The following is a 27,203-nucleotide window of genomic DNA, read 5'->3' as shown; positions in this document are numbered from 1 at the left end:
TTAGCCACCCCACGTAGATACTTGCCCGCAGCCTGCTCTAGGTTAAGTGCTATTTTTTCTTAAAAAGATAACTCAGTCTCTTGCCATTCCATTCTTCCAGGTGTCTAATCTCTTGAAGAATCCTACTTCTGTTCACTCTCCAGTGCCTTCAGGTCTTTTAAGAGTGTCTGTATTTCTAGTTCATCTGCAGGAAGGGTACTAAAAGCGAAACTGTATATTATCTTTTTAAATAGTTCCTTTAAGTTGCATATTGATTACTAAAGGCTTGATATCTTCTTGTTTTACCATTTTTACCTCCTGCGATGTTCTTGTGTGTCCACCAGAGGGCAGGAGTGGCAAGGCAGAGGGGTCCAGCCTGCAGAAAGGAGCTCTGCTGCAGTTCTCCGAAAAGTCACGTTATTGCTGTTTGGGTCTTCCTGGCCTTGCTTTCTGTTGATGACAGTGTTTTCATGCATTCTACAGACATTTACTGAGCTGCAGGCCAGGTTCCCTCAAGCTAAACACCAATGTGGGATATAGAGTAAAAATCAGTCATGGGAGATTACAGAAGGACAATTATGATACAGGTTATCTGGTGACAGATTCATCATGAGAGGCCGGAGCCAGATGTCACAATAGAGAAGGCACCTGGGAGTGTCAGGGAAAGCAGGATGGGGATGGGACCCTGAGCCCTGAAGCATGAATAGTTCGTGTGTCGGGGTTGGGGGCTGGGATGGCAGATGCGATGACATGGATGCAGAATGGTGCAGATTTTGTGTTTGGGGAGCAGTGGGCGTGGTCCCTGGGGTTGAAAGAAGTGTATCGAAGGATGTGGAACCTACAGGGACGCAGGCACAAGTCTGAAGGGGCCTTGAGTGGTCTTTAAGAACAGGACGACAAGGGACACACTGTTTGGGGAAGCTCCTCTGAGGTGTGTGAAGAGAGTAGAACCTGGTGAGAAGGCCAGTTGAGACTGGACCACAGCAGGCAGGCAGGCAACAGAGGATGGTGCCCCGAACGCGTCAACGGTGTGGGAACCGAGAAGATGGTCGACTGGGGAGGTGCTTTGTAGGCAGAAGTCACAATTGGATGTGGGCGCTGAGAACAGAGATGGAGTAGGAGTGATCTGGAGGCTTATGTCCCTGGTAACCAGATAAGGCTGGGGGAGGGAGGCGATCATTTTGGGGTGGGGACCAGAGAATAATGTTTTGAACCTGACGAGTTTGTTAAAGCCAGCGTCCCGCAGACCCTGTTAAGAACTTGCCACTTGAGCGGTCATTTGAAGATCTGCTCAGAACCTTGGGGACAGTGGGCCATGATGGCGTCTGGTCCACAGACTTTGCTCAAATCCACTCCCCGGTCACCTGTGCTTGAGTCACACCTGGTGGAAATGGACAGCTGCTGGGGAGCTTTTCTTTGTGCTGCTCTGAGGCCTGCCTCAGGGGCTTTCACCACTGTCTTTGCCGTTGTCCCCTCGTCTGAGAAAACAGGGAACACTGACATCAAGAAGGTCCCTTCCTTGTCTGCCACCGCCACGTACCCCATCCCCGCAGCAGCCTGCCCTTTCTGCTGGGATTTGGCTTCATTTCTGCACCTTCCCCGCTCTTCTGGCTTCTCGGGCATCTCTTCCTCTGCAACGTGGGATCACTTACGATTACATAAGCCAAATTTCATTTCAGCGGGAAGGAATGGGAGTTGTCTGTTTGGTTCTGAGTTTCCTCAGGAGCAGGGGTTCGTAACATAGGGGTCTGTAGCTAGAAACTGAAGATGGGGGGGAAATCTTTTTTTAACTTTCTGGTAACTGTATTTTGTAGACCTGTGTGTCTTCTTCTATGCATTTAAAAACATTGTTCCGAGAAGGGTTCTGTAGCACATAGAGTTACGAAGCCCTGCTCTGGAGGGTGGGGAACAAGGAAGATTGGAATGAGACTTGTAACTTTAGGCAGCTGCTAAAGCCTGCTGCTTTCCCTGTGACCCCTAAGTGAAGGCTTCCTGTGGTCACCTTGGCGTCACTGCTGGCCAGGAGGAAGGAGAACTTTCCTGGGTGAACCTCCTGTTGGGACTTTGAGCTGAGGCAAGTAGCCCAGCTTCAGAACCTTGGCGCCCAGACAGCTGGCCCAGAGGACTGCTCAGGCCTACCTGCCCCTGGAGGCCTTTGGAGCACTGCAGGCTCAAAACACAGTGGGGGCCCCGTGGCAGCATATCGTGGAGCAGGCACCGTCCAGCTTGGAAATCGGCATCCAGCCCCTCCGACCTGAGGCTGACCTGGCTCTGACAGGGATGGAGGAAGACAGTGGTTCACCTGCACCCCAGATCTTCCCACTGTTCTTCTGATCCTTTCTTTCTGCTTTTCAGAAAAAAAGCTTGTAAATACTTTGAGCAAGGCAAAGGGACCTGCCCATTTGGAAGCAAATGCCTTTACCGCCATGCTTACCCTGATGGGCGGCTAGCAGAACCAGAGAAACCTCGGAAACAGCTCAGTTCTGAAGGCACCGTGAGGGTAAGGACTTCGCCATCTCTAGTCAGGAACACCCACCTGTAGGCATTTCCGGGGACTGCTCCTGGCCCCTCCTCGTAGCTTTGGCAGAAGGGCATGTGGTAGGCAAACAGAATAGAAGCTACTCAGCTTTCACGTTGCCTTTAGCAATAACCAAGCATGTTTGCTGGCTGGTTTTGCAGTTCTTTAATTCGGTGCGGCTCTGGGATTTCATTGAGAACCGAGAAAGCCAGCATGTCCACAACACTGAAGACGTCGACATGACAGAGCTTGGGGACCTCTTCATGCACCTCTCCGGAGTGGAGTCATCAGAACCCTGAAGAGTAGGTGGTCGCCCTGCGTCTTCGGCTCCACCAGCCGAGGCTTCCCCAAGCCAGGGTGTGCAGAGCTTCCTTCACGGCAGCCTGGGGTGGCGTGTCACTTGAATTTGAGTGGGGTTGTATTTAATCTTGGTCTCATCCACTCCATTATTACAGCCATGGGAAGAGTGAGGATATAAAATAACCTGAACACATATATGGAATTGCTGCTTCCCTAGTTGCTGTTTATGTTAGTTGCACCTCAAACTCCTCAGGGGGGCCGGCTGACCAGCCAGCGTTTTCACTGATTGATTCAGACCAGCCTGGCTCCCGTCCTCGAGGACCGTGCGCCGCCCCTAAAGCAGCAGATTCATTTATCTTACCAAAGGATTCCTGTGTGGTGAACCTCCCTAGTATACTGAAATAGTGTGGGCAACACTGGATTTGTATTTGCTTTTCAAAAACCAAGTGAGCGCTGCACACCTCAGCACAAAACTCGACTTAGGGCTCTGCAGTGTCCCAAATCAGGGGAGAAGTCTTGTTGCAGGACGTTCAGCAGACAGGTATAAACCTTCTTACCTGGGGGGGGGGGGGGGGGGGGGGGGGGGGGCTCTTGAAGTAACAGGAAGCAGAAATATGGCCCCTCTTTTCCGGTTTGTGGTAGGGTAGGGTCACAATCGGAGTAATCTTGCACACGTGCCTCCAGGGAAAAACTCACCTGCTGGCTTGTGCCCCGAGGGTTCATGTATGTTCTTATCTGTAAAACCTGGCTTTGATTTTAAATTTTATAAAAACAGCACCCAAGAACAGTTTCTGGTTCTTATCTAGCGGTGGTCCTGAAGAGAGTACAAGTCTTCTGTCATCAGTAGTGATTTTAATTGAAGGAGCATAACCTTGTGAATCAGAACACAATCCAAGCCGAAATTATCTATTTTTATAGACAGCTGTAGACACCAAATGTTTTATAAATGCATTAAAGAAGAAAGTCTCCTCTTTACCTGAGTTTGGAGTTCTTAAGTAAGTAAGTGAAGGGTGACAAAGGCTGAATTCAATTCCCAGCAGAGGCTCTGGGCCCATTTCCTGTTTCTTGACTTCTGCTCCCAAAGGCATGAACAAAATGGAGTTCAAGCTGTGAGCTCAGGATTACTTTAAAAGGAGGAAACAGCCATTAAACCCTACATTTAATTTATTTTATTAAAATAACAAATTGAATAACTGTATTTTGTCAGGCGCAATAAAAACAAAATTAAACCCAAGAAAACCTGTGTTCCTGGCTTCCTTGATACGATGTGATGTAGGGACAAGGCTGGCGGGGCAGGGGTGGGGGGGCCCGCCCCCGCCCCATAGGGGCAGCTCCTGGAAGACAAATTCAGCACAATGGAAGACTGCTCCCTGAGAGGGCGGAGACTGGGAGGGGCAGGCCAAGCACCTCTTCTGGAAAACCATCCCAAAGCACTAGAGACCTTCAAGAAAAGGCAGTGTCCCCAAAGTCAAGTCCATAGTACCAAAGCAGGCTCCTCCAGACTGCCATGGTCTCGACAGTCCTGGGCTGTTTGGTGCATTATGTGCAAAAACTACCTGTTTGGTGCCACACCACGTATCTCTGAAGAGAAGTCCTGTGATAAGCGTTCCTCGTAGGAGCTGATTTCCAAAATCCACATGTCCCCACGTCACGGCTGGTTTGCCTGCTACCTACCTGCATTTCCCCTCTGAGTGCTTTTTCTTGCCCTAAAAATACTCGAACAGATGGCAGCCACCGGTGCATCTGAAGGAGGCTCAGCTCATGAGCACAGGGGTTGTGGGGGAGCAGGACAAACCAACACTGCAAATGGCTTCCTCCTCCCAGGGCCAGAGGGGTAGAAAAGGCAACGTGAAGTTAAGGCCCCGTGAGTGGTCTAGAAGGTCCTTAGCAGCAGCTTCTCTAAAAACGAGCTCTGTCCCCACAGAAAGGTGATGCCTGCTGACTTCCCTTCCCACCTGGTGGCCTGAGTGCAGGTGCAGAGTCAACTAGAAGACAGGCAATCTAGGGGATGTGGTCAGCGTGCAGGCATTGATGTCCTCGGTATGGGCCGCCCGGTGCAGGGATGGCTCAGAAGCGCTCCGGTTGATTTTCGGTAGAGAGTGTTGGAGCAGCTCAATGGAAGACAGGATCTGAAACAAGGCCATAAAATGCTCTCATGGCAGGGGACAGGGCATTCTGCAGCAGCAGCTTTCAATCTGGGCCAAAGACACAGGCTGTTCTCCCCACCCCCACCTGCATCATCTTGTGCAGAACACAAGTCCCTCCCTATAGAACAAACAGCAAGAAGCTTCTCTCCTTGTTTGTATCACTAAGAACTCCTGCTTTAATCAGTTCTAGCACCTTGAGCCAAGTCTTACCTGGGGAAAAAGAGGCCTCTCTTCCTTAACTTTCTTCACACAGTCGGCTACCAGCCTCTTCATTGCTTTGGGGCAGTTCTTGTACAGCTTACTAAGGTCTGGGGAGGCGTACCCTCGGCCTACCATGAAGATGATCTAAGGGAGAGAAAGCAGTTGAGGGAACAGGTGGATGAACAACAGTGAAAGCAGCACCTTCCACCCTGTGTTGCTCAGACGGGCAGAGCCCGGGGGCTTCCACGGCGAGCGGGTCGTTGAGCACCAGTGACGCACCTGATCGCGGTTGCTGATGTGGGAGTAGGGCAGCTCCCCCGTCATAAGCTCGTACAGCACGATGCCGTAAGAGTAGACGTCAGACTGGAAGCTGAACGGGTTATTGTCCTGCATTCGAATCACCTCTGGGGCCTACGGGGACAAAGTGCATCTGTCACCATCTGTGCCCCACAGATATGCAGGAGCCAGGCTGTCCCTTGGGCTGGGTATGAAAGTCCCCGCCTCAGCCCTGCTGTAGCTCTTTCCCAAAAGGCTCCCACTCTCAGGCTCAAAGGAGCTCAGGAATCCTGTCTCTGAGATCCAGCACTCCCCATCACCTAACTCCCCCCAAGCTGTGCTTCAGCACTTCCTCATCACCAGGAAACCCAAATTTGCCCAGGGGCTGCCAACACTACACAGGTGTCACCGAGGTGGTCGGGAAATGTAGAGAAATGCCTGAAGCCTGCATACAGACCTCCCATCACATCACCCCTCCTGGCCCTGCACCCTGCTAGAGGGAGCCCAGCCGCCTCACCATCCACAAGATGGAGCCGGTGGGTTGTTCAACCTGCTGAGAACCACTCCAGCGCGACTTCACTGTTGCCAAACCAAAGTCTCCAATTTTCACCGTCAGGCCTTCATGGAGAAATATATCTCAATGCCTGTTAAGGACTGTGGTTTTAAAAGAATGGTCAAGTTACTTTTGAAAAACTTCCCCAAGTTCTTAACTAGCACCATCTCTCGGCCTCCCATCCGCCCCAGCCTTCTCTGCACTGGATTTGCTAGTGCTTTAGAACGCGGCTCCTTCCAGGAGGTGCTCCGGGCACCAGATTCTCTGGCTCCAGCCGCAACAAGCCAGTTTGCCCCCCACTGCTGCTGCTGCCTCCATTTACACACCTAGGAGCCGGGTCTCTGGCCTTGTGACATTGCCACATAACGTAGGTGCCTTTACGCCCCAAGACTCTGAGCATGGCCTGCATCCTGCCCTCCAATGGCTAACGGAAACACCCTGAGTCCTGAATGCTGTCTGCCTGAAGGCATTTCTCACAGGATAGGTACCACTTGGTGACTTCGAAATCAAAACCAAACACCTCAGTTCTGAGTAAAGAAGCCAGGCAGTTTAAGGCCGACCTGTGTGATCTGCTGATGCCCAGTAGTTCATACCTCCTTAAAATCGGTGGTGTCTGCCTTCATGGTATAATATGTTGGTCCCCAAAAACCCACCACTAAAAGGTATCCTGTGTCTCAGACCCATGCCCAAAATAGCACATCCCATCATGCGACCCAACACAACTGCTGTGCCTCTCACTGGCCAAGAAGCAAAGTGTAGCTGTAATGCCGTACTCCCTTCAAAGAGAAAGGCTGGTGGAGGGAGGCAGATGTAAAATTGTTACATTTCACACTCTACAGCAAGAAAAACACCTTTATTCATTCCTTCTGTAAAAGCACATTATGTCTTGGAAAGGGTTGATTCCAACAGTAATCTCTGAGGAAACCATTTCTGTGCATTCAAGAAACAATTTTAAGTAGTAATTTTTAAAATCTTGCAACTTTTGGCTTGCAGCTACTGTCTGACCAGATATACAGTCCACAAACTAGAAGTAAGCATAAAAGACAAAAGGCCCATTCTCCCAAGTTAAATTTAGTAATAAAGAGCATTTAAAAATTGGCCTGTTTCAAGCATAACCCAAACGGTATCTCAACTTTCATGGAACTCTTTCCAGAGTCACTTTTGCTGAGGTAAACTTTAAAAGTGTCCTAAGTTTAGAACTGAGCAGTCAGATGAAACTACCACCAAAGGATACTGTTGGATTTCATGTCTCTGTGGATGATGTTCTTTGCATGCAAGTAGCTGTGAAGGGAAAATAAGTCTATTAAAACCAGTTTGAGAGATATTGGTAGAAAGCAGCTTCAAATTACATCTAAGAAGTAAACCACTTGAAGGCCTGACTCCTAGCTGAGAAGTCACTTTCGGGGATTGGCCCTGCACTGGTTCAGCCTGGTCCACGTCAGGACTTATAACCTGAAAGTGAGGCCACAGCACAAACAGGGAAGGTCTTCTTTCAGCATCAGTTTTATTCAAAAAGTAATTCCAACAACCAAAATATCCATCAACTGATGAACAAATAAAACGCTGTATACAATGGGATATTCTTCAGCCATAGAAAGGAATGGAATACTGATACACACTACAACATGGATGAATCTCTCAAAAACACGCCAAGTGAAACAAGCCAGACACAAAAGACTTCATCTAGTATCTTGAAAATCTTCTAAAGTTAGTGGTGATGGTTTACACCTCCGTGAACATACTAAAAAAACTGAATTGTACACTTTAAAGGGGTGAATTTTAAAAGTGAATTTCATCTCTAAAAAATAACTGACTAGTCATTTCTGGAAATGTACACAATGCAAATTCCATATGACTTTTAAAAATACAACATGAGATTTTATAAACCACTTGCAAGCACAGCTTTAGTTAAGCTCCTAGTCGTCGGGGGGTATGAGGAGTTCCCCCTGCTCCACATTAGGGGTACTTCAAAGGAAAAGTTTGAGAAGCACTGCCCTGGCTTAGCCAAGAATGAAACGCACACGCACACCCCTTTCACAGAGAAATGTGTCAAAGCACAAAGACCCAAAACAATAGTATTTAATGGAGGTGCTATGGATCACCTTAATTTAAGCATTCTCCAAAAGGAAAAATTACACAGAACGTGACACCTGGTCAAACCTTTACGTGGAATAAGCACACTTGATGGGCTATGCCTCAGACACGATGCCCACCAGAAGGTGGCAACCCGCACTGTGTTGAGTGTTTGGCTGAATTTTTTTTTTTTTTTTTTTTTTTTTTTTTGGCGGTACGCGGGTCTTTCACTGTTGTAGCCTCTCCCGCTGTGGAGCACAGGCTCTGGACGCGCAGGCTCAGTGACCATGGCTCACAGGCCCAGCCGCTCCACGGCATGTGGGATCTTCCCGGACCGGGGCACGAACCCATGCCCCCTGCATCGGCAGACGGACTCCCAACCACTGCGTCACCAGGGAAGCCCCTGTCTGGCTGAATTTTAAGGGCGGTTGCTGGAACCTGAATCTGAGCCCTAAGGGGGTAGCCTCAGCTTGGGCAATAAACCTGAATTTCTTGTTCCTTTGGCCCACCACACAGGTTCATTTCCAGCTGTGCAAAAATATCACAGAAGTCACTTAATGGGCTTGGCTTTTCCTAATCTTGGTTCTGATGTAGGGACAAGTTGATCCTTGGACCCCAGATTTTCTACGCGTCAGGCCATTCACTCACTCCATTCCCTGAGCCGTCTGCCGGGCAATGTCAATCAACTGGAACATCTGGAACTTGGTCTCCTGGACGTGCAGGTGTTTATAGAGGCTGCTGCCCTCGCACCACTGGGTCACAATTGCCAGGTTGTCCTTCGTCATGTACCCCATGAAGAGCAGGATGTTCACGTGCCGGGTTTTGCTGGAGAAGGGAGGGGAGGAGAGAGGAAAGGCTCTGAACCTTCCGCTGCTGCAGAACAGGGAGATCTAGTCTGCTTTCCCACTGTCTCCGACCAGACCCTGCATGTTCCTGACACCACCCATGCTTACAGTCCAGGGGCTGGCAAAGCAAACACAGCCGATTGCTGATGAACCAGCTGGTGTTATGAGCGGACAGAGGGGCTGCCGTCACTGCCCTCAGTGCTGGCCTTGATCGTACAGAGGACGTTCTCTTTCATCAGCATATATTCACCAATCTCCCCACAGGGGTCACAAGGACCCCTCATCTATGGAATCCATCATTATTCAGTTTATTCCTACAAGTGTAAACAGTGACTCAAAGACTTCAAAACTGACGGTTTTGAAGTCCAAATTAAGGCAACTTAGCTATAAAGAGTTTTTGTAAATAAATGTGAAAACAGAACCCATCTCTCCCTACATCAAAACAAAACCCAGAGATAGAACCTGGGCTGTTCTATCAGTGTAGTGAGCCCAGAGACCTGAGGCAGTGGAAGGGGGTATGCTCATCAAAGGGGGCTCTTCTAAAGGCTTAATAAGCGCATAAGCTGGAAGAAACCTTCCGCTCCTTTTCACTCATGAGGGAGTTGTTTCAACCATAGGACTCCACAGTGAACACTCACCACCAGTCCCAGCCATCAGCCCTCAGAGACAGGTCATGATACCATGCAGCCTACTTCCTCTGCGGTGCTTGTACCAGCATCCACGCCCCGTCCCTGCCACACCAAGGGACAGGCCAGCTTTCTACTCACCGAAGGACAGCCACTTCATTCCTGAAGGCCTGGAACTGCTCTGGTGTGGGGTCAACAACCTTTAGAATCTTTACTGCAACGTCTCCTGCAAATTAGTTTACAGTGAGCGCAGTTGAATGATCTTACTTTGTTATTTTTCATGTACACTAGATCTGAAGAAGATATAATTAATCACTTATTCAAAAATCATATACCTACACAGATGGAACAAATACTATGCAAATTTCTGAATTATCAAGTAGCTTAAAAAGTTAGATTATACTACTATCCTTAAAATACCGCCCCCACAGGCCTTGAACCAGCTTGGTTTAAACTGTTCCTGTCAAGCCTGGCATCCCCAGCAGTGAGGTCATGTGTGACAGGTCACAGCCTGGGCCTGTGAAGATGACATCAGCAGATGGATATGAATGGCCCAGCAAATACTGAGTCTTCGGGGCCAGGAGGCTGGGGCCGGGAAGCAGGCCAGTTAGTAAACAGTTGATGCTAAATTCAGCAGCCACATTTCAATGAGACCTGAGAAGCTCCCTTGTACAAATTCAAAGACATATATTGAAATTAACCGTCTCGGCCTTCAGTGCCGTTAGAAAGTAATCCTAATGATTAATACTGATTGCTTACTATACCCTGGCACTGTCTGCTCTCACGGGTATTACCTCCTTTAATCCTCGTAGCTGCTCTATGACATTAATACTGTCGTCCTCATCTTACAAAAGCAACAAACTGAAGTTTAGTTACTTGGCCAAAGTCATATAGCCAAAAGAAAGTGCTGGAGCCAGGATCAGAACCCTAGTCTGACTCCAATACCTGTACTTCTAACTAAAATACTGACTACTGACTGTCAATCACTGTGAGTAAAAACCAGCCTCTTCATGTAACTTCAGAAACATCCAGGGATCAATTCTACTTTACAGGTGCTACCGATTTAGAAGCCACTTTCAGAAGTGTTATGTCATACTTATAATAGTTGTAAAGCTAGTAAATTACCTGAAGCCCCATTAGGACCTCAGCTTTTCATGACAAATAACTTTACTAAATACAATCATCAAACAAAGTAGGAGTTAAGTTCAGTGGCACTTGGAGGTGACTTAGTTCCTCCACGACTGAGCATGTGCCCTTGGCAGCACCCCCCTGCAGCCTGCTGGAGCACTCATTCCACTTTTGGGGAGCACCAGATGGTACAGAGATGGTTCTTACGATAGGTCCCTAACTGTTGCCCTGTGATCTCTGTTTGTATCATCTAAAGCTAAAATCCCCACTTAGCAGCAGCTTCCAAATTGGTTCTTATCCAGTTCACTGGCACATGAACTTACTGAGGGCCCAGGGCTGCCTGGAAGGTGCTGCTGACTTTGGATGGCAGAGCTGCATGTGCTATATTCAGAGCTACCTTATAACTAGGAAGATGGAGCTGGTAAACTATGCAGCCCCAACCTCAAGTTCCTTATGACTGAGTAGAGGGACAGGAGTCTTTTGCATAATTGCCTATTCTGGAGCAGTCAGAGCCAAGACAGGATTGGGGTCGGGGGATGACAGAGGAGGGGAGTAAATATCTTGGCAGAGAGGATATAGAAAAGTTTTCTGAAGGAAATGCGATATAAGCCAAAGGAAGGGGCTGTTCTAGACTTGGTACACCAGAAACAAAGGTGAGGTAAGGGGGATGAGAGAAACGCCAAGTTGTGTTTGGGAAACTCTAACATAGCATGTGATTTGACACCTGTAGGACAGGAGGGAGGCCAGGGAGGAGGAGTCTGCTACAAGAATGCAGGTGCAATGCAGGCACATTGGTGACAGCAGGGATAAAAAGGAGGAGATGGAGGCAAGAAACCCTGTGAAGGTGAACTGACTCAATGTGGCAGTCAACTGAGAGGAAGGGCCAGGAGATGGCCAGGCAATAGATGGGGGTTTAAAGGGACAGGCTGGAGATAGGTATGCAGAAGAAAGACTTGGGGAGATGCTGGATGGTCCCTCAGAAGGGGCTGCTTCCTAGTTCATGAGCCTAGTTTTGCAAGCCCTTCCCTTTCTCACAGCTTTTCTCTGGGCATGCTCCAGTCGTCGCTGAACTCACCCTCAGCGTCACCCATTTTGGACCTGATCAGTAATGCAACCTCAGACCTCAGATGATCCATCAGCAGCCAAAGCCTGTTCACAGTGACTCGCTCTGACCTGCTGTCAGCTGAACATCCTCCACCTCTAGCCTCTACTTTCTGGACTCGTGAACAAGACACATTCCTGTTAAAAGTTCATCCTGGGGCTTCTCCGGTGGCTGGTTGAGAGTCCGCCTGCCGATGCAGGGGACGTGGGTTCATGCCCCGATACGGGAGGATCCCACATGCCGCGGAGCGGCTGGGCCCGGGAGCCATGGCCGCTGGCTGAGCCTGCGCTTCCGGAGCCTGTGCTCCGCAACGGGAGAGGCCACAACAGTGAGAGGCCCGCGTACCGCCAAAAAAAAAAAAAAAAAAGTTCATCCTTTCTTTGTTCTATCATCATAGACACTTCAAATCCTCCCATCTTTCTAAATCCAAATTCTATTATCCAAATCTGCATGACACTGCTGTGTAAGTCATCCACAATACCTGAGTCATGCAAGTCACTAATGGGAAGACTGAACAGGGTCAAACTAAAAACAGAGCCCACGGCACCATAGGGATCCAGAGGCCAGGCAGCTCACGGTTAACAGTTATGGTAACAGATTATGTGCACTTTCTTACTGAAACCCAGAGACCATACTCTGCGTTACAGCACACCCTCATTTGTATGTGTACCCTCCAAGGACTGCCATACCAGCGATTCAGTCTGGTAGGAACAATGGGCAAACACCATAGGAAAACCAATTTCAACTCCTATACAAAATGGTTTTCTACTGGTAGGAAATGCCCAGAGCTAGACTGACTTTTCAGGTAACTCATGAGCTCCCTTATCACTCTGGTTTTCAGGACAAGGCTGGGCAAACCTCCTAAAGGTCTTGCACAATCTGAGACCTCCATTTCACCCAAATGATATCCAAAGTCTTTATGGCACCTTATAACCCACACCCCAGACCTCACTGCTATTAGCCTCTCCCTCTCTCATTCTACTAAAGCCATTCAGACCTCCCTGAGTTCCTCCGACAGGCCAGGTGAGTGGCCCATTTTGCATCTGCTGTTGCTGCTTCCCAAATGCCACTTCCTCAGCAGACTCCTCCCTAACCAATCTACTAAAAACTATGAACCAGGCCTGCCACTCTATACCTGCTTTCCTCCATTTTTCTCCTTAGCACTTAGGACACACTATCTCCTTTGCTTTTCTTGGTTATTATGCCCACCAGAATATCAACTCCGTAAGAGAAAGAATTTTTATCTGTTTTGCTCAGGGCTTCATTCCTAGCCCCTAGAAAAATACTTGGCATTAGAAGAATGCTCACGAAACACTGGCTGAAGAAATGAGTGAATTCTAACAACTGTCAGCAAGGCAAGTTATGAATTGAAAAGCTGTCTGTTTGAAGCTCTGGAGTTAGAAGTGGCCACAGCCTCTAGCAGGAATACCGGGGACTTAGTTGCTCAGCAGTCCTCGGCACCAAGCACATCATGACTAAGTCCACCTCTCCAGCATTCCATGCAATAGGCATTCAGCAACACTGCTTAATAACTACATGAAGTACTCATTATTTGTCAAACCAGAACTTCTTACTTTCCCTTCACAGTAAAGTCAGAGGCAAATGTAGTACAAGCAAGTTAAGATACATGGCTATTGGGTATCATGTTTTTAATAACATATTAATATTATTCATCTACCATTGAAGAGGGAAGAGCTATTATCACTGGTGAATTTCAAATGTTTTTATCCTTTTTTTTTTGCGGTACGCGGGCCTCTCACTGTTGTGGCCTCTCCCACTGCGGAGCACAGGCTCCGGACGCAGGCTCAGTGGTCATGGCTCACGGGCCCAGCCGCTCCGCGGCATGTGGGATCTTCCCGGACCGGGGCACAAACCCGTGTCCCCTGCATCGGCAGGCGGACTCTCAACCACTGCCCCCCCAGGGAAGCCCTGTTTTTACCTTTTTAAACACCAATTAATTTCCCTGCTTTAATCATCTGAGATTGTCTAAAACTTATTATACACACCCCTGCTTTCTAGAATGGAAACAGAATGAACACCATTCCTCCACTTCTTATTGACTCAGTCAAAATGACAAACCTCAGCCTTAGGCTGGGCTGGGGATCCCCACAGATGGTTATACCAGGCTGCTGACTTCACACTGTGGCCCAAGAGTGTTCTCAGGTTTGGGGATCTACTCTTGAGGGGGCTGCTGCCTTCTTCTCATGCTGTAAGTGACCTCGCTGCTAACAGTCTGAGAGCTTCAAGTGCTATATTCATCTCTTTTAATGTGTTGTTTGTAATTAGCAGAGGCTGCCAAATCAGACCTCAAATTCATGCCCCAAAGGACACTCTGCACTTGGGCCCAAAAGGGTCTCTTCTGTACATAAAGTAAGTGCGCTGATTAGTTCATGGATCTGAGGCCTCCACTTTGGCTGCTTTAAGACCTTTTCTGTTCACAGCCGACGGGCAGAATTGGCGGCGGCGGGGGGGGGGGGGGGGGGGAAATCACCAAAACAGCTGTAATTTTTAATAAATTGAATAAAACGTTCTATTATTTATAGGAATTAGAAAAGCAATAGGGGGGAAAAAAGGAAGCAAATATAGCACAAAATACTCAATCTAGAAATTACGCTTTCCTTGACCCTCTCATATTCCTCTTCATTCACAGACCACGGCTTGCTTTCTGAGGGGCTAAAAGTCCACTGCTCCTCGCCCCTCTGACTTTTGACACTCTTAAGTTAGAAAAAGTAGAATCCTAAAGCATTAGATGTTAGCTACATCCTGACAGTTGTCTTTATGGAAGGAACACTATAGCAGATACATCTCCTTACCATCATCTAAAAGTTCGAGATTGAGACAAAACGGAAGCTCAAGGCAGTACTGTGGCAAATCTAATGCTCTGAAAAACTATGAACCCCCAAATAAAAGTGCTCAATCAAAGGAAGCTTAAATTTGGGTGCAATTTAAACTGCATGTATTGGCTTTTAGCTGAGGCTTAAAAACGGATAAAAATGATAAAATGCTCCTAATGGAAGCATTAAAAGCAGTGTTTTCTGCTCCACTTCCTGCAATTACTTATAGCCTTCTTGTCTCAGATACAAGCACTCAATCTCACAAAATTGTGTTTTTCTTTTCTAAGGGATCACCAAGACATTTATGACATCTATGTAGAAAATATTCTGCAACAGCATAATTTCTCAGTGACCCAGGAGGCAGGCCAGTAGTATATTAGACGCAATTTTTGAAAGAAAAGGAATCACCCTACATATATCTACAAACGTTCAGTCCTTTGCCAGTTCCTGCAAAGAACGAGAAATTTGTCAGATGATTAGTTATAAGTGGAAAATCCACAGTGTTTCTCAGTTTTTAACAACTTGAATTTTAATGCTCTAATGTATTTTACGCTCATAACTTTGTCCATTTATGTATAAAGATAAATACGGTGGCATCCAAAGTAGAAACACAGGCATCTAGGCACCCTAGGTTTTGTGTGTGGTTTTGTTGTTGTTTGCTTTATTAAAATCTGAATTTAGAAGAGATGTCTTTTGGGGAACATGTAGCATTTTCCAGAAAAAAGACTATTTTCTGGCTGACATCCTGAAGCCAGAGGCATTAAAAACCTGACAGAAATGTTAAGTATGTTGACAAAATACAGAAGCTTTGGCTACAGACCTTAAAATAGAAAGTTTCTTCCAAGTGACAAAGTGTTTCCATTAAAATAAGAATGTCAACTCCCCACAGATTCAAGAATTAAGTCTGTGCATTCCTGTTTATCTAGAGATTCCCACAACCAATCCCAGGGCAGAGCAAAGAATATCGGTTTTAGGAGGCTCCTGGCTTTCCTGTGCACAACTGTTTGACCATGGGTATGTGAGTTCCCCCTCTTGGGGACCTTGGTTTTCTGGCATGTAAAATCTCTAAGGTCCTTTCCAGTTTTAAGTTTCCAGAATCCATGCCCCTCCTAATAGCAACAGACTCTTAAACACATTTAAGGAGTTTCAAAGCATGTTCCTCCCAGGTGCACACTGTATTTAATCAGTTTTTAAGAGACTGTGACATTTCACTATGGTGCTCAACTCTTTTTCACCAATTTCTCATTATCCTGAAAACGTTTTCATACCAATTATAGCATTGTTGAGTCTTAGAACAGTATGAAACGTCACTGAGATACCATTAAGTTCAATCTTCAGATGCAATCAAGTACCCTTGGAGAGTGCTGCTGTGAGCCTGCCTGGCACTCTCTGGACTGAAATGTGACTTCACCCTGGTAGTAAAGGAAGGGCCCCAAACTTACCATGCCACTTGCCCTTATAAACAGTCCCAAAGGAGCCTGACCCAATCCGAGTGGAGAGCATCACTTCACTGGCTTCTATCTCCCAGTAATAGCTTGAATCTCTCTGTCCACGAGGCCTCTAAAACAAGCAGAGATCACTGTTATACTTCATGGACTGCTAAAAGTCTGTTTAACGAGGGTGTCAAAGAAAAGATCAACCCAACTCCATCCATTCCCATATCTTTTAAAGATAGACATATTAACTATAATTCCAGTTTTTGTCTTTTGAGAAAATACCGTTTTAGTTGTGCCCTGCCTTGCAACAAACCAGCAAGTTTTCCAATGTAAGCATGCCAAAAATGGCATTGATATTTATAATGTATTCATTTAATTAGAGTCCCCCAACCCTAAAATTAAAGGCATTCTCATTTCTGACTAAGCTTTTCTTATTGAACCCTAACATGCAAGAGGTACTGTTAACCATACTCACAATTTTATTTTTCTCCTGGGTGCTGGATCCCGGTGCCCGCTCTCTCTGTGCCGGCACAGGGGTTTTGGGCTGTGACCAGCCTGTTGGGCTCAGATTGTTGGGACTGCTGGACAAGGCTGAAGGTGAAGCTTAATAGACAAGACAAACAGAATTCACACATGGGTAAGCCAACAGAAGATGCACAGCATAAAGAGAAAAAGCCCATGACTATTTGCTAAATGACTTAGACAAGTACCTGATTCACCGTGACTTCGAATTGCATCCTGAAACAGAAAAGGAAAGCTGGTCAATTTCTGCACTAGAAAAGATGTTCTCTGGGGGAGGGAAAGGGAGAAGGATTTACAGGAGCAAAGTTGATTATAAAATCTCTAAAACACCAAAGGTCTAATTACATACTCTAACTTTTCTTTGATTAAATTCATCAAATGTCTGTGGCCAATATCTCCAAGATCGTTATCATCAAATATTAGGAGGACTGATGCTAATTTCTCATATACAATAAAGCAGCATTCTTTTTTCTCTCTAGAAAGCAATGCACACTGCAGACTGATACTCTTTAAAGGAAGGCTGGCAAAGTTACTATCAAGGTGAGATCCTTCCAGTGGCTGGGGATCTTGCTCCACTGAAGCTCAAAAAAATAATAATAAAATATTTTTAATGAGGGGTTCAGTGGCAAGTTCACTGTTACTCCTCTAGGAGTTGGATTTGCTATGGGTAAGCACCACGACTACATATTTTATCCAAACCTAAAACCATAGAAAGCCGGAAGGACCGTAAATCCCCTAATCTAAAACCTACATTTTACATATAAGAAAACACATATGAACAGATAAAGGAACATGGCGAGTGTCACACAGCCAGTAGGTGGCAGAAACAGAACTAAAAATCACCACCCACGGATCTCAGCCATGAGCTCATTCATCACAAAATGCTCCTCAGATCTTATGGGTAAGCTCTGAAACTAGTTACATTCTACTCAGGTGAGAGGTCAAAGGCTACCTTGAGAATTTATTAAACTGTTTAGTTGGAACAGTTTAAATCACAGGGCTCTCCATGAGACCTAAATCCTCATTTTTATAAATCCTCACTTGGAGTATATAAATAACAATAATAGAAAAACACCTGGTCCCCATATCCTCAAAGAGGATTATTTCTCTTGGAAGTCTTACTCTGTTCTCTTTGTGTAACCACAGTAAAGACAGGATCCTTTTTTTCACACAACTGTTACCAGAATGCTCACACTCTATGACATCTTTACAAGAGACAAGAAGAATCACAGGCCAAGCTGCGCCTCCCCCACTTTCACAGCCCCACCCAAACATCCTCAGAATTTACCAATAAAGCCTGGTTCTGGGGTTCTCAAACCTGGCCAGTCTTCAGAATCACCAGGAGAGGTGTTTAAGAATACAGATTCCCAAGCCCCTCCACCCCACTATGACTGATTTAAGTATGTCTGGGAGGGAAGGCGGGAAACCTAGGAATCTGCATGCTTTTAAGTATGACAGGATGACTGCCAGGTAGATAAAACTCTGTCCAAAATAACTTGAATTTCAGTAGAATATTTAGCAGCTGTAGCTTTATTATTCAACTAATCTATTCTTTGTTTTTAGTCAAAGCGTGGCACAATGTATTGTTACTGACCAGAAGTACATTCCCATGCACTAGGATTTTTTCTTAATGTTGTAATTTTCTTCCCTGTATCCACTTACATACCTCATACTTAATTCTGTGCTAATTTCTACAGCTGGACTGATTTATCATCATCTCAAAATCTAAATATTAGTTAAAGAGAACTAAGATGGTTTAAACAAAGCAAGAAAGTGTACTTTTAAAATGCTGAATCATATGTGATTTTTAAAAAACAGGAATCAAAATTTGGTCCGCTTCTAAAGTACAGAGAGGATTAAGCACCACAGATGTGCTAGTTATTCTATAATAAAACTTCAAGAATTTTCACTTTTCATGTTCCCTCTAAGTATCAGAGTGTTTATACACGACTAAATCACATATCAGAAGAAAAGTAACTGGTATATTACTGTATTATTATCAGGGCTAGTGACAATACAATAGAGACAATAAAACTCATAGCTTGCATACACATGACCCCCTCACAATAATCTTGTGATAACCAAAGTGCCCCCAAATGACAAGTTTAGGCCCCACATTCGAAAGCCAACTCTTTTGTTGAGCCCCTCCCACATCTGATCGGTAGGACAAGCATGTCGAAAATGATCTGAGGTCTGACTGAGGTAAGCTGTGCCTGAGGTAGTGGGTGGCCCTGAGGTTTTTCAAGGAACAATTCATGATGTAGACAGAGCACAGCTGTCTTTGATAAAAGCTTATCAAAGGATTTTCAGGGCATACCAACCAAACTGACATATTTTGTTTCTAAACAAAATATAAATAGAATAGTGATGCTGTTGAGTAACAGCTAAACAAATCTAGCATTAGTCTTTAGTTGAAAATGATTTTTAAAAAAAATTTTTAATACCCTTGGCCTCAAAATCTCACTTGAGAAACTGATTTCACCTATCAACAATACCACATAGTTATTTTTTTATTCCCAAATATGCTATTGCCAAAAAAGAAAACATGAGACCAAGTCTGACAAGAAACATAAATTTTAGTGATTGTTTCATTTTTGACAGGCTACTGTCTGACAGTCTTAGCAATCCTGCTACTTTACAAGAAAGCAAAGGCATGAAGAAGAATACCTACTCTTCCCCTCAAACAAAATCGTCTGGACCACGCCCTGGGAGAAGCATTCAGGCTGTTATTCTAGTCCAAAGCAATGAGAAATAAGAAGAATAAAGAACAAAGGAAGTATTTTAAGTGTATTCAGTTGTTAATAAAGATGAACTAGAAAGCAAACCAAACAGAACATACAATAAAGCCAAGAAAAGAAAAAGCAGTTTGAAAACACTAGCTTTGCGCATTTATATCTTCCTAAATACCTGCTTATTAAAATCCTGTGACTCCACCCTCTTATTTCTAAATAAAATCACTTAAAAGTCTTTCAGAGAGTTTGTAGTCCTCTATCACTATTATTTTCTTTGCCACATGAAAAAGAAACTACTCTTTATGTATCTTATTCACTAGCTCACTGAAATCCTATTCAAATCTAACATGGAAACAGTTCAAATGTTAACATTTCTTCAGGAAGTTTCAGTTCTCCATTTGAATGATATACCAACCAGATTAATTAAGCTAGTCTCAAGATGCAGTGAATAAGAAATTCAAAAAGTCCAGAGACCTGACAAAGTGCTGCAACATTCCTTATCAGGTTTGAAACCCAAAACTCTCTTGACACAACCCTCAACCCCACCCAAATAACTAACTGACACTCTTCACCACCCGCAAAGGACCCTATTACCTCAATCATCCTGCTGTCCACGGGCAAGGTGGTGCTGACCATGTGGACATTAGGTGTGGACGTCGACCTTTGCCTCTGAGAGAGGGAACCTTCAGAGGAGGGGCTGGAGGTGTTGAATGTGAAAGCGTGGGGTGTGGAGTATCTGTGCTGGGAACTAGGTGAAAAGGAGAAAGAAAATTCCATGGTTGACACTCAGGCCTCTGTATTGGTAAAGTCTTTCAACTACCTATTTTCTGTTTCTTCTGTTTAGATGCCTTTGCATGCAAATTTTTAAAAAGTAAATAATATATGTGCTCAGAATTCATGTGAAAAGAAATAATACGTTATAAGTTTTCTTCTATTTAATAAATCACCTCTACAGGATACTCCGAATTTTTAGACCGTCTCTGGGAAAGAACAGATTAGCATTTGTCAACCAATACTACCCCCTACTAAAGCTAGATGGAACTTGCCCAGGTTAGTTTAGAGACTAAATTAGAAAACTTTAAGGAAGATTTTTTAGTAGATGGTTAGATCTGCCAAGCATGTCTGCAAACAGGCCAGCATTTTATCCACTGTGCATTCTCTCCCCCCATAAACAGCTCACAAAATCAATTAATGTGAATTCAGTTTTTAGGTTTCAATACCTAACCGTGAAATTTATCACTGGACTCTTTTACCCAACGCCACTCTCCCACCAACCAAACTGGGAACACGCATTAGGGATAACATTTTCATTATTTGCTCCAAAGATTACTCGGGAGTTTTGTTTAGATTCAAGTAGCACCATGCATAGATTCAAAAGATAAAAGACTTTTTTTCTAAGAGAAATTGCTCTATCACAATTGCCTTTCCAGGCAATTCAACATTAATGCCTTCAGAGGCCTGGTTTCTTCTACCTAAATCTTCAGAAGCAAGTACAGTTTTTCAGTCAGGTTTGCTTTTCAAATTATCAAGAAAAATAAAAGTCATATACAAATATATCCAGATATCACTTCAGTACAAATTCCTTGTTCTGAGATATACTGCCTTTAACAATTTCCATGAGTCTTACAAAGGCCAGTAAATATTATATGATTATATATAAATTAAAGTCAGATATTTTGGACAAAGATGTAGATTTATTTTAGGTTCCAAATTCATGTGTAACAGTAAGGCATGTGGACTCAACAAAACTCTGATTTTAAAGCTGGAAAACAGAGTAAAGACAAATTATGTGCAAACTCACAGGCACATTAAAACAGATATTCATATTAAAAATCTAATTAGATTCTTTTCAAGATAGCAGTTTATTCAATATTGGGTTGGCCAAAAAGTTCGTTCAGGTTTTGCCGTAAGATGTTATGGAAAACCCCGAACGAACTTTTTGGCCAATCCAATACCATGGTTTTAGCAATGCAAGGCCATAATAAGCATTTCAAAGTTGAGGGTTTTATTCTTACCAAACCATTGTATATCGTTTTGGGATGCTTCCCCTGAGGCTCATTGCATACTGAGGAAGGCAAAATCTCAAACTCTTTAAAATGTAATGAGATACAAGGGACATGCTAGGATAATAGAATAAATTGTAGTCAGAGTCACTTTCCAGAGTTTAAGAACTAGAGGACCACAGAGAAAAAGTTCTGTTTTGCTCTAACGCCAATGCTGAGTTCCACAGAAGCAGCAAAGGGTTTACACAGAGAAAGGAGGGAACGCAAGGGAACTCTTGTATTCATGCTTTCAATCCCACCTGCCCCAATAAAACTTTCCAAAAGCTCTATTTACAATAGCCCGGAGATGGAAACAACCTAAGCGCCCATCATCGGATGAATGGATAAAGAAGATGTGGCACATATACACAATGGAATATTACTCAGCCTTAAAAAGAAATGAAATTGAGCTATTTGTAATGAGATGGATAGACCTAGAGTCTGTCATACAGAGTGAAGTCAGAAAGAAAAAGACAAATACCGTATGCTAACACATATATATGGAATTTAAGGGGAAAAAATGTCATGAAGAACCTAGGGGTAAGACAGGAATAAAGACGCAGACCTACTGGAGAACGGACTTGAGGATATGGGGAGGGGGAAGGGTGAGTTTTGACAGGGCGAGAGAGAGTCATGGACATATACACACTAACAAACGTAGTAAGGTAGATAGCTAGGGGGAAGCAGCCGCAAGGCACAGGGATATTAGCTCGGTGCTTTGTGACAGCCTGGAGGGGTGGGATGGGGAGAGTGGGAGGGAGGGAGACGCAAGAGGGAAGACATATGGGAACATATGTATATGTATAGCTGATTCACTTTGTTATAAAGCAGAAACTAACACACCATTGTAAAGCAATTATACCCCAATAAAGATGTTTTAAAAAAAAAACAAAAAACTTTCCAAAAGAAAAGCAGTAGGTAAAAAAAAAATACCTAACAGGCATCCGGGAGACAGACTCTCGCATCCGACGCATTGTCAAAGAAGGCAGTGCTGGGAACCCACTATCACCAACAATGGAATTTGGGAACAGCCTAAATGAAATCAGAGGAAGACTGGTTTATAGACCTGCAGTAGTAATTTTACAGTCAGTCTGCCTGGCCTTGCAAACTCACAGCTACTCAAACTCAACTTTTCCTGGTCACATTTTACTGGACCATTTCAGGCTACCCAGGGTAAGGGGGTACCCAAGTGACCGGGTTTGAATGACTACAGAATGTGAACAATCTTGACCGGCCAATGAGCACAGAGTCTCTCTAGTGTGCATTTCTAGGGAATACTGGCCAAATGTCCAGCCATATCAAAATAACGTGTTCTTTTAAGCTAGAGTAGGGCAATTCATAACCTGTATCACATAGAGCTTTTCAGAAACATTCTGTCTTAGAAACGCACAAATGAAAAGACAGAAATATGAAGGATAGATCACCTTCAGCACCAAAAGTCATAAATAAGAGGAAAAGTGATATTAACATTAACTGGGCATCTTCCCTCCATGAGATGAGCACTTGGTGCCCGGTAAGTTCACATGTTATCTCAGTTAAGCCTCAAAAGAACACTGCAGGGCTTCCCTGGTGGCGCAGTGGTTGAGAGTCCGCCTGCCGATGCAGGGGATGTGGGTTTGTGCCCCGGTCCAGGAGGATCCCACATGCCGCGGAGCGGCTGGGCCCGTGAGCCATGGCCGCTGAGCCTGCGCGTCCGGAGCCTGTGCTCCACAACGGGAGTCTACAACAGTGAGAGGCCCGCGTACCACAAAAAAAAAAGAACACTGCAACCACGGTAATACCCCCGTTTTTCAGATGAGTGAGCTGAGGCTCAGAGGGGATTACAGATAGTTAATGACAACATTGAGATTTTGACCGATGTCTGCTGGACTCCAAAGTTTGTGCTGTTTATGCTACCCAAGCTCTCTTTGCAAAAGCAACACGTGACTACCACGTAAGCAAAAAAGATGTTCCCGTGGTAGTTTAATGATAACGTTTCCTTAGTTTTTCTGGTACCTTCAAAATAGGATAAAAGTTCACCTTTGACTTTTCATATCCCTGTTAATAGTTTTTAAGAGGTTCTTTGGAATAGGTAACTTTTAATTTAAACCTTACTAAAAAAAACCAGTTTGTCTATATGGAATATATTTTAGTAACTGGTTTGTCTCCTGAGGGATACATGTGTTTTTTAAGGTTTACTGTAATATCATTTTAAGACTAATGTTTTCCCTAGTTTGAGGTGAAGAAAACAGCACCAACCACACTTTCTGCTCCTTCTCGATGTCAGAGGTCTGTTCAGTGTTGTTTAAGAGTAGACAGAGTACTGTCTACTAGCAACCTAGTAAAAAAAAATGGGGGGGGGGGGGGGGATGGGGGTTCATATCCCTCTGCTCTTTGCCTTACTGAAGCACAGTATATCAATCTCTATTTGACAGGTAATACTCCTACCAACTCGTTTTAGAGTGTTATATACCACCTTAAAACTTGCTAGTTTCAGAACTGTCATGTTTCTAAAGTAGATCGTTTCCAGATCATGATAATTCACTTAATAAGTCTAAAACCCAGACTTGTCAGTCAAATATACAGTATGCATCCTCAAAAGGGGTTTATATCTCCCTGCCCCCTTATATTCTTTGAAAAAAGAACAATGCCTTACAAGAGTTGTCTGATATTACTCCAGTCCACACACATAGTAGGTACTTTGGTGCTACAATGCTCGTGAAACTTGTAGCCACAAGTCTGACATCTAAACCCATTTAGCAGGAACTTCTGACAGATGTCACAGAAGGCAAGTTTCAGGAAGGTCTTCCGAGCCTGGAACAAGAACAGAGGTGTAAATTATACTGAATAAACAACAAAATAATTTCCTTCTTGACCCCCAAGAGGTTTTATGAGAATGGAGAATCACACGTCCAACATTTGTAAAATTCATACACAGAAATTAAAGTACATCTGTGATCTAATGACACCTAAATTGCTTTACCGTAAACAATGGCACAGCTTTAAACAATCCAACAACATATATACTTATTATCTCTGAGAAATTCCTATTGTGCCAGCCAAAGCACCCAGCATACCACAAAGAGAGAAGAGATCTACAACTTACAAAGTTGTGTGTTGTGAGTGGAACATGATCCAGGAAATCTACTTGAAGTTCCTCTCCAATCAACGAGGCAGCATCAGTATTCCAATCTAAACGTGCTTTTTTACTAAAGAGGATTTTAAAAAACATAATATGAAAGGGAAACACTTAAATGAGGTGAAAGAGTTGAATACCAGTAATAACAACAGCTACCATTTAGCTCATGCTACATAAACATAAAACTTAACTTAAATCCCATACAACACTGACATTTAATTCATACAACAAACCTATAAGGACTTCCCTAGTGGCGCAATGGATAAGACTCCGTGCTCCCAATGCAGGGGGCCCAGGTTTGATCCCTGCTCAGGGAACTAGATCCCACATGCATGCTGCAACTAAGAGTTCACATGCCGCAACTAAGGAGCCCGCCTGCCACAACTAAGACCCAGTACACCCAAATAAATATGAAAAAAACAAAAAACCTATGAAGTGGACATTATTATCCCCATCTTAGAAATGAGAGAAATGGGGCTCTAAGAAGGTAACTTGCTCAAGGCCACACACAGAGTGTAAGGGGCTATTTGGAATCCAGGTCAGTCAGACTCCAAAGCTTGTACTCTTAGAATAAAGTTTTTTTAAAACAATGAAATAAAACAATCTCATGATAAAGGAAACATGCAATAAACTGGACTTTATAACATTAAAATCCTATAAAAATCCTAAAATCCTACAAAATGGGTTACAAATATTGCTACAGTAGCAAAATTTAATCACTAGCCTACTTCAATCTAGAAAATACATAAATAGAAAGGAATCACAAATAAAATGCACTTTTCTATGAAGATTGGGCTCAAATCTGTAGAACTGTCTGCAGAGTCTATACATATAAATTGATGAAAGACTCAACTGTCTTAAAATTTACTCTGAAACCACTCTTACTGTGCCTAAACAAGACAGAAAAATAGGTACATTTAAGTAAAAATTAATTCCCAGTTCCTTCCTCATGTCTTATCTAGTTTATCTGGCCCATTTCCTGAAGGAAGAATATTCTCAGGTAGGGAGAGAACACCACATACACAGCACCATTTTAACCTCTCCCTTCACCTTCGAGAAGTCTATTAGAGCCACCTTTCTCATTACATGGCAGTAAATAATCCATCCCTTAATATATTTCCCTATACAAGGTCTGGGAAACCCAACATTACTCCAAAGTCCTGTTTTGCCCTAATGAAGAGGGAGAGGGTCAGTCCTGTTTCCTGATCAGTCTTGAGGTGCCATCCATCCAAAAGAGAACCTAGGGTAGCTTCAAACAAATACAGCGTGGACAAGAGTGGCTCAAGCCCCTCACTGTCTCAGAGTCTCTCTAGTCTTTAGGGAGCGCCAGGCACTGGCTTGGGGACCAACCTGGGACTGTACCCACATGAAACTGGCATCTGCTTCAAAGATTTTGCACTTCAGCAAAAAGCCCCTAAGCTGAGAGGAATAACATAAACAGATGAATTTATGCTCACCCTTTTTGTTGCAGCAAAAATAGAAATGAAACTTTTCTGATAAACAAGGAAAATAAACAATGAACAGGCTGGGGAAACAGCATAAACAGGACTGAAAGAGTTAAGCAATCTTGGTTATTCTTTAGCTGTTACTACTAACAAACACTTGTAGCTAGACTTGTCCTTCACAAAGCTAAACAAAGCTAATTACTCTCTGATTCCATATGAATTGTTCCCTGCACCTGGCATTTATTCTGGCTGCATTCTTTTGTAGCAAATCACCCCTTGTAGATGTTTACATTCATAAAGTAGGTCACCCGGCTGATAACCCAGAGATAAATGGACCCAATTACCAGACTGCCTGATGCCAAGGGTGACTGTTTTAAAATACTGCAAGAAGAATACAAGACCTTCACCACTTTCATCCTTATCACTTACCTGGACTGCTAGTTCCACCTGTAACACCCCCTGTAATTCCCCAGGACAGGGGGACACAGTTCTTCAGGCTCTAGCCTGCTGTGTCTTCCCTTTGCCTGGCAAAGAAAATGAAAAGCTTCTCTATTTCTTACCTTCCAAATCTCTGTCTCTGTATTTTTATTCGGCATCAGTGAACAGGGAGCCAACTTCTGGCAACATTTTGAGTACTCATTACCTAGGCTAGTCTCTCAAACTAGGGAGCCCCTTGAAATATAAAAGATGTAAGCTAAAGATCAGTAACAGAACTAGCACTTTCCAAGAAGAAGGTAAAATTAAGGTTGTTATCCCAGATTTGGGGGGAAACAGTAACAGGTAACAGTCACAGATGGCTCTGATGCTACGGGGTATTACTCCTAGACTTTGAGGCGATGCCTCTATCTTGCTACCACCATTAGGAATAGGATGAACTACACTGATCCTCCTTGAAGCAGAAATTCTCCTGCATCTTTTAGCCCTGTATCTGTCAAACTGCTGGGATTCAGTAAATATTAACTTAATAAAAATGAGTGAATTATAAAAGTTAATCTCTTAAAGACAGTATTCTTTAACTATGAATAATAATGAAACACTTTCTGAGTACCCGCTCTGTTAACTGCATTATAGCAAACACAAAAATCTTGCTCTCGAGAAACATACCATCTGACATTACTGTTTCCTTCTATGGAAACACTACCCAACAACTAACATGTATTTTATATTCCAATGCAATGTTCAAGCAAAATTTTCAAGTTCTTGGTATCTTATTTTTCTGAATTGTCTCTTTATAAACAAGGGTATTCAAATATTCACTATTCTATAGGAAGCGAGTACAATTTTTTTTTATGGAAACACTTATTATTTGAAGCTAGGAAATCCTTA

The 27,203-nt window shown here is 44.0% G+C and overlaps 2 protein-coding genes across 6 annotated transcripts in view; one reads left to right on the top strand and one right to left on the bottom strand.

Moving 5' to 3' along the window:
* Positions 1–4,036, top strand: part of MKRN2 (makorin ring finger protein 2) — a 29,822-nt gene extending 25,786 nt beyond the window's left edge. For both annotated transcript variants that reach the window (XM_032647603.1, XM_032647602.1), the window contains exons 7-8: positions 2,335–2,479; positions 2,659–4,036. In XM_032647603.1, the coding sequence (XP_032503494.1) occupies positions 2,335–2,479; positions 2,659–2,796 (283 nt within the window). In that variant the 3' untranslated portion in view covers positions 2,797–4,036. The remainder of the gene's footprint in view (positions 1–2,334; positions 2,480–2,658) is intronic.
* RAF1 (Raf-1 proto-oncogene, serine/threonine kinase) overlaps positions 3,940–27,203 on the bottom strand; it is a 73,661-nt gene continuing 50,397 nt past the window's right edge. For 2 of the 4 annotated variants that reach the window (XM_032647598.1, XM_032647600.1), the window contains 15 exons: positions 24,400–24,502; positions 23,950–24,107; positions 22,248–22,346; positions 19,867–20,020; positions 19,212–19,271; positions 16,729–16,756; positions 16,494–16,621; positions 16,025–16,142; positions 9,660–9,744; positions 8,696–8,872; positions 7,209–7,255; positions 5,939–6,057; positions 5,425–5,556; positions 5,155–5,289; positions 3,946–4,926 (listed from right to left, as the gene is read on the bottom strand). In XM_032647598.1, coding sequence (XP_032503489.1) covers positions 4,783–4,926; positions 5,155–5,289; positions 5,425–5,556; positions 5,939–6,057; positions 7,209–7,255; positions 8,696–8,872; positions 9,660–9,744; positions 16,025–16,142; positions 16,494–16,621; positions 16,729–16,756; positions 19,212–19,271; positions 19,867–20,020; positions 22,248–22,346; positions 23,950–24,107; positions 24,400–24,502 — 1,687 coding nt within the window. In that variant the 3' untranslated portion in view covers positions 3,946–4,782. Of the gene's footprint in view, positions 4,927–5,154; positions 5,290–5,424; positions 5,557–5,938; positions 6,058–7,208; positions 7,256–8,695; positions 8,873–9,659; positions 9,745–16,024; positions 16,143–16,493; positions 16,622–16,728; positions 16,757–19,211; positions 19,272–19,866; positions 20,021–22,247; positions 22,347–23,949; positions 24,108–24,399; positions 24,503–27,203 lie in introns of all 4 variants that reach the window. The other 2 variants (XM_032647599.1, XM_032647601.1) reach the window with 2 other exon arrangements.

The sequence above is a fragment of the Phocoena sinus genome, chromosome 11 (assembly GCF_008692025.1).
Source record: "Phocoena sinus isolate mPhoSin1 chromosome 11, mPhoSin1.pri, whole genome shotgun sequence".
NCBI classification, from domain to species: domain Eukaryota; kingdom Metazoa; phylum Chordata; class Mammalia; order Artiodactyla; family Phocoenidae; genus Phocoena; species Phocoena sinus.
Note: the sequence above shows the minus strand (reverse complement) of the source record. Positions and strands in the feature narration are given on the sequence as shown.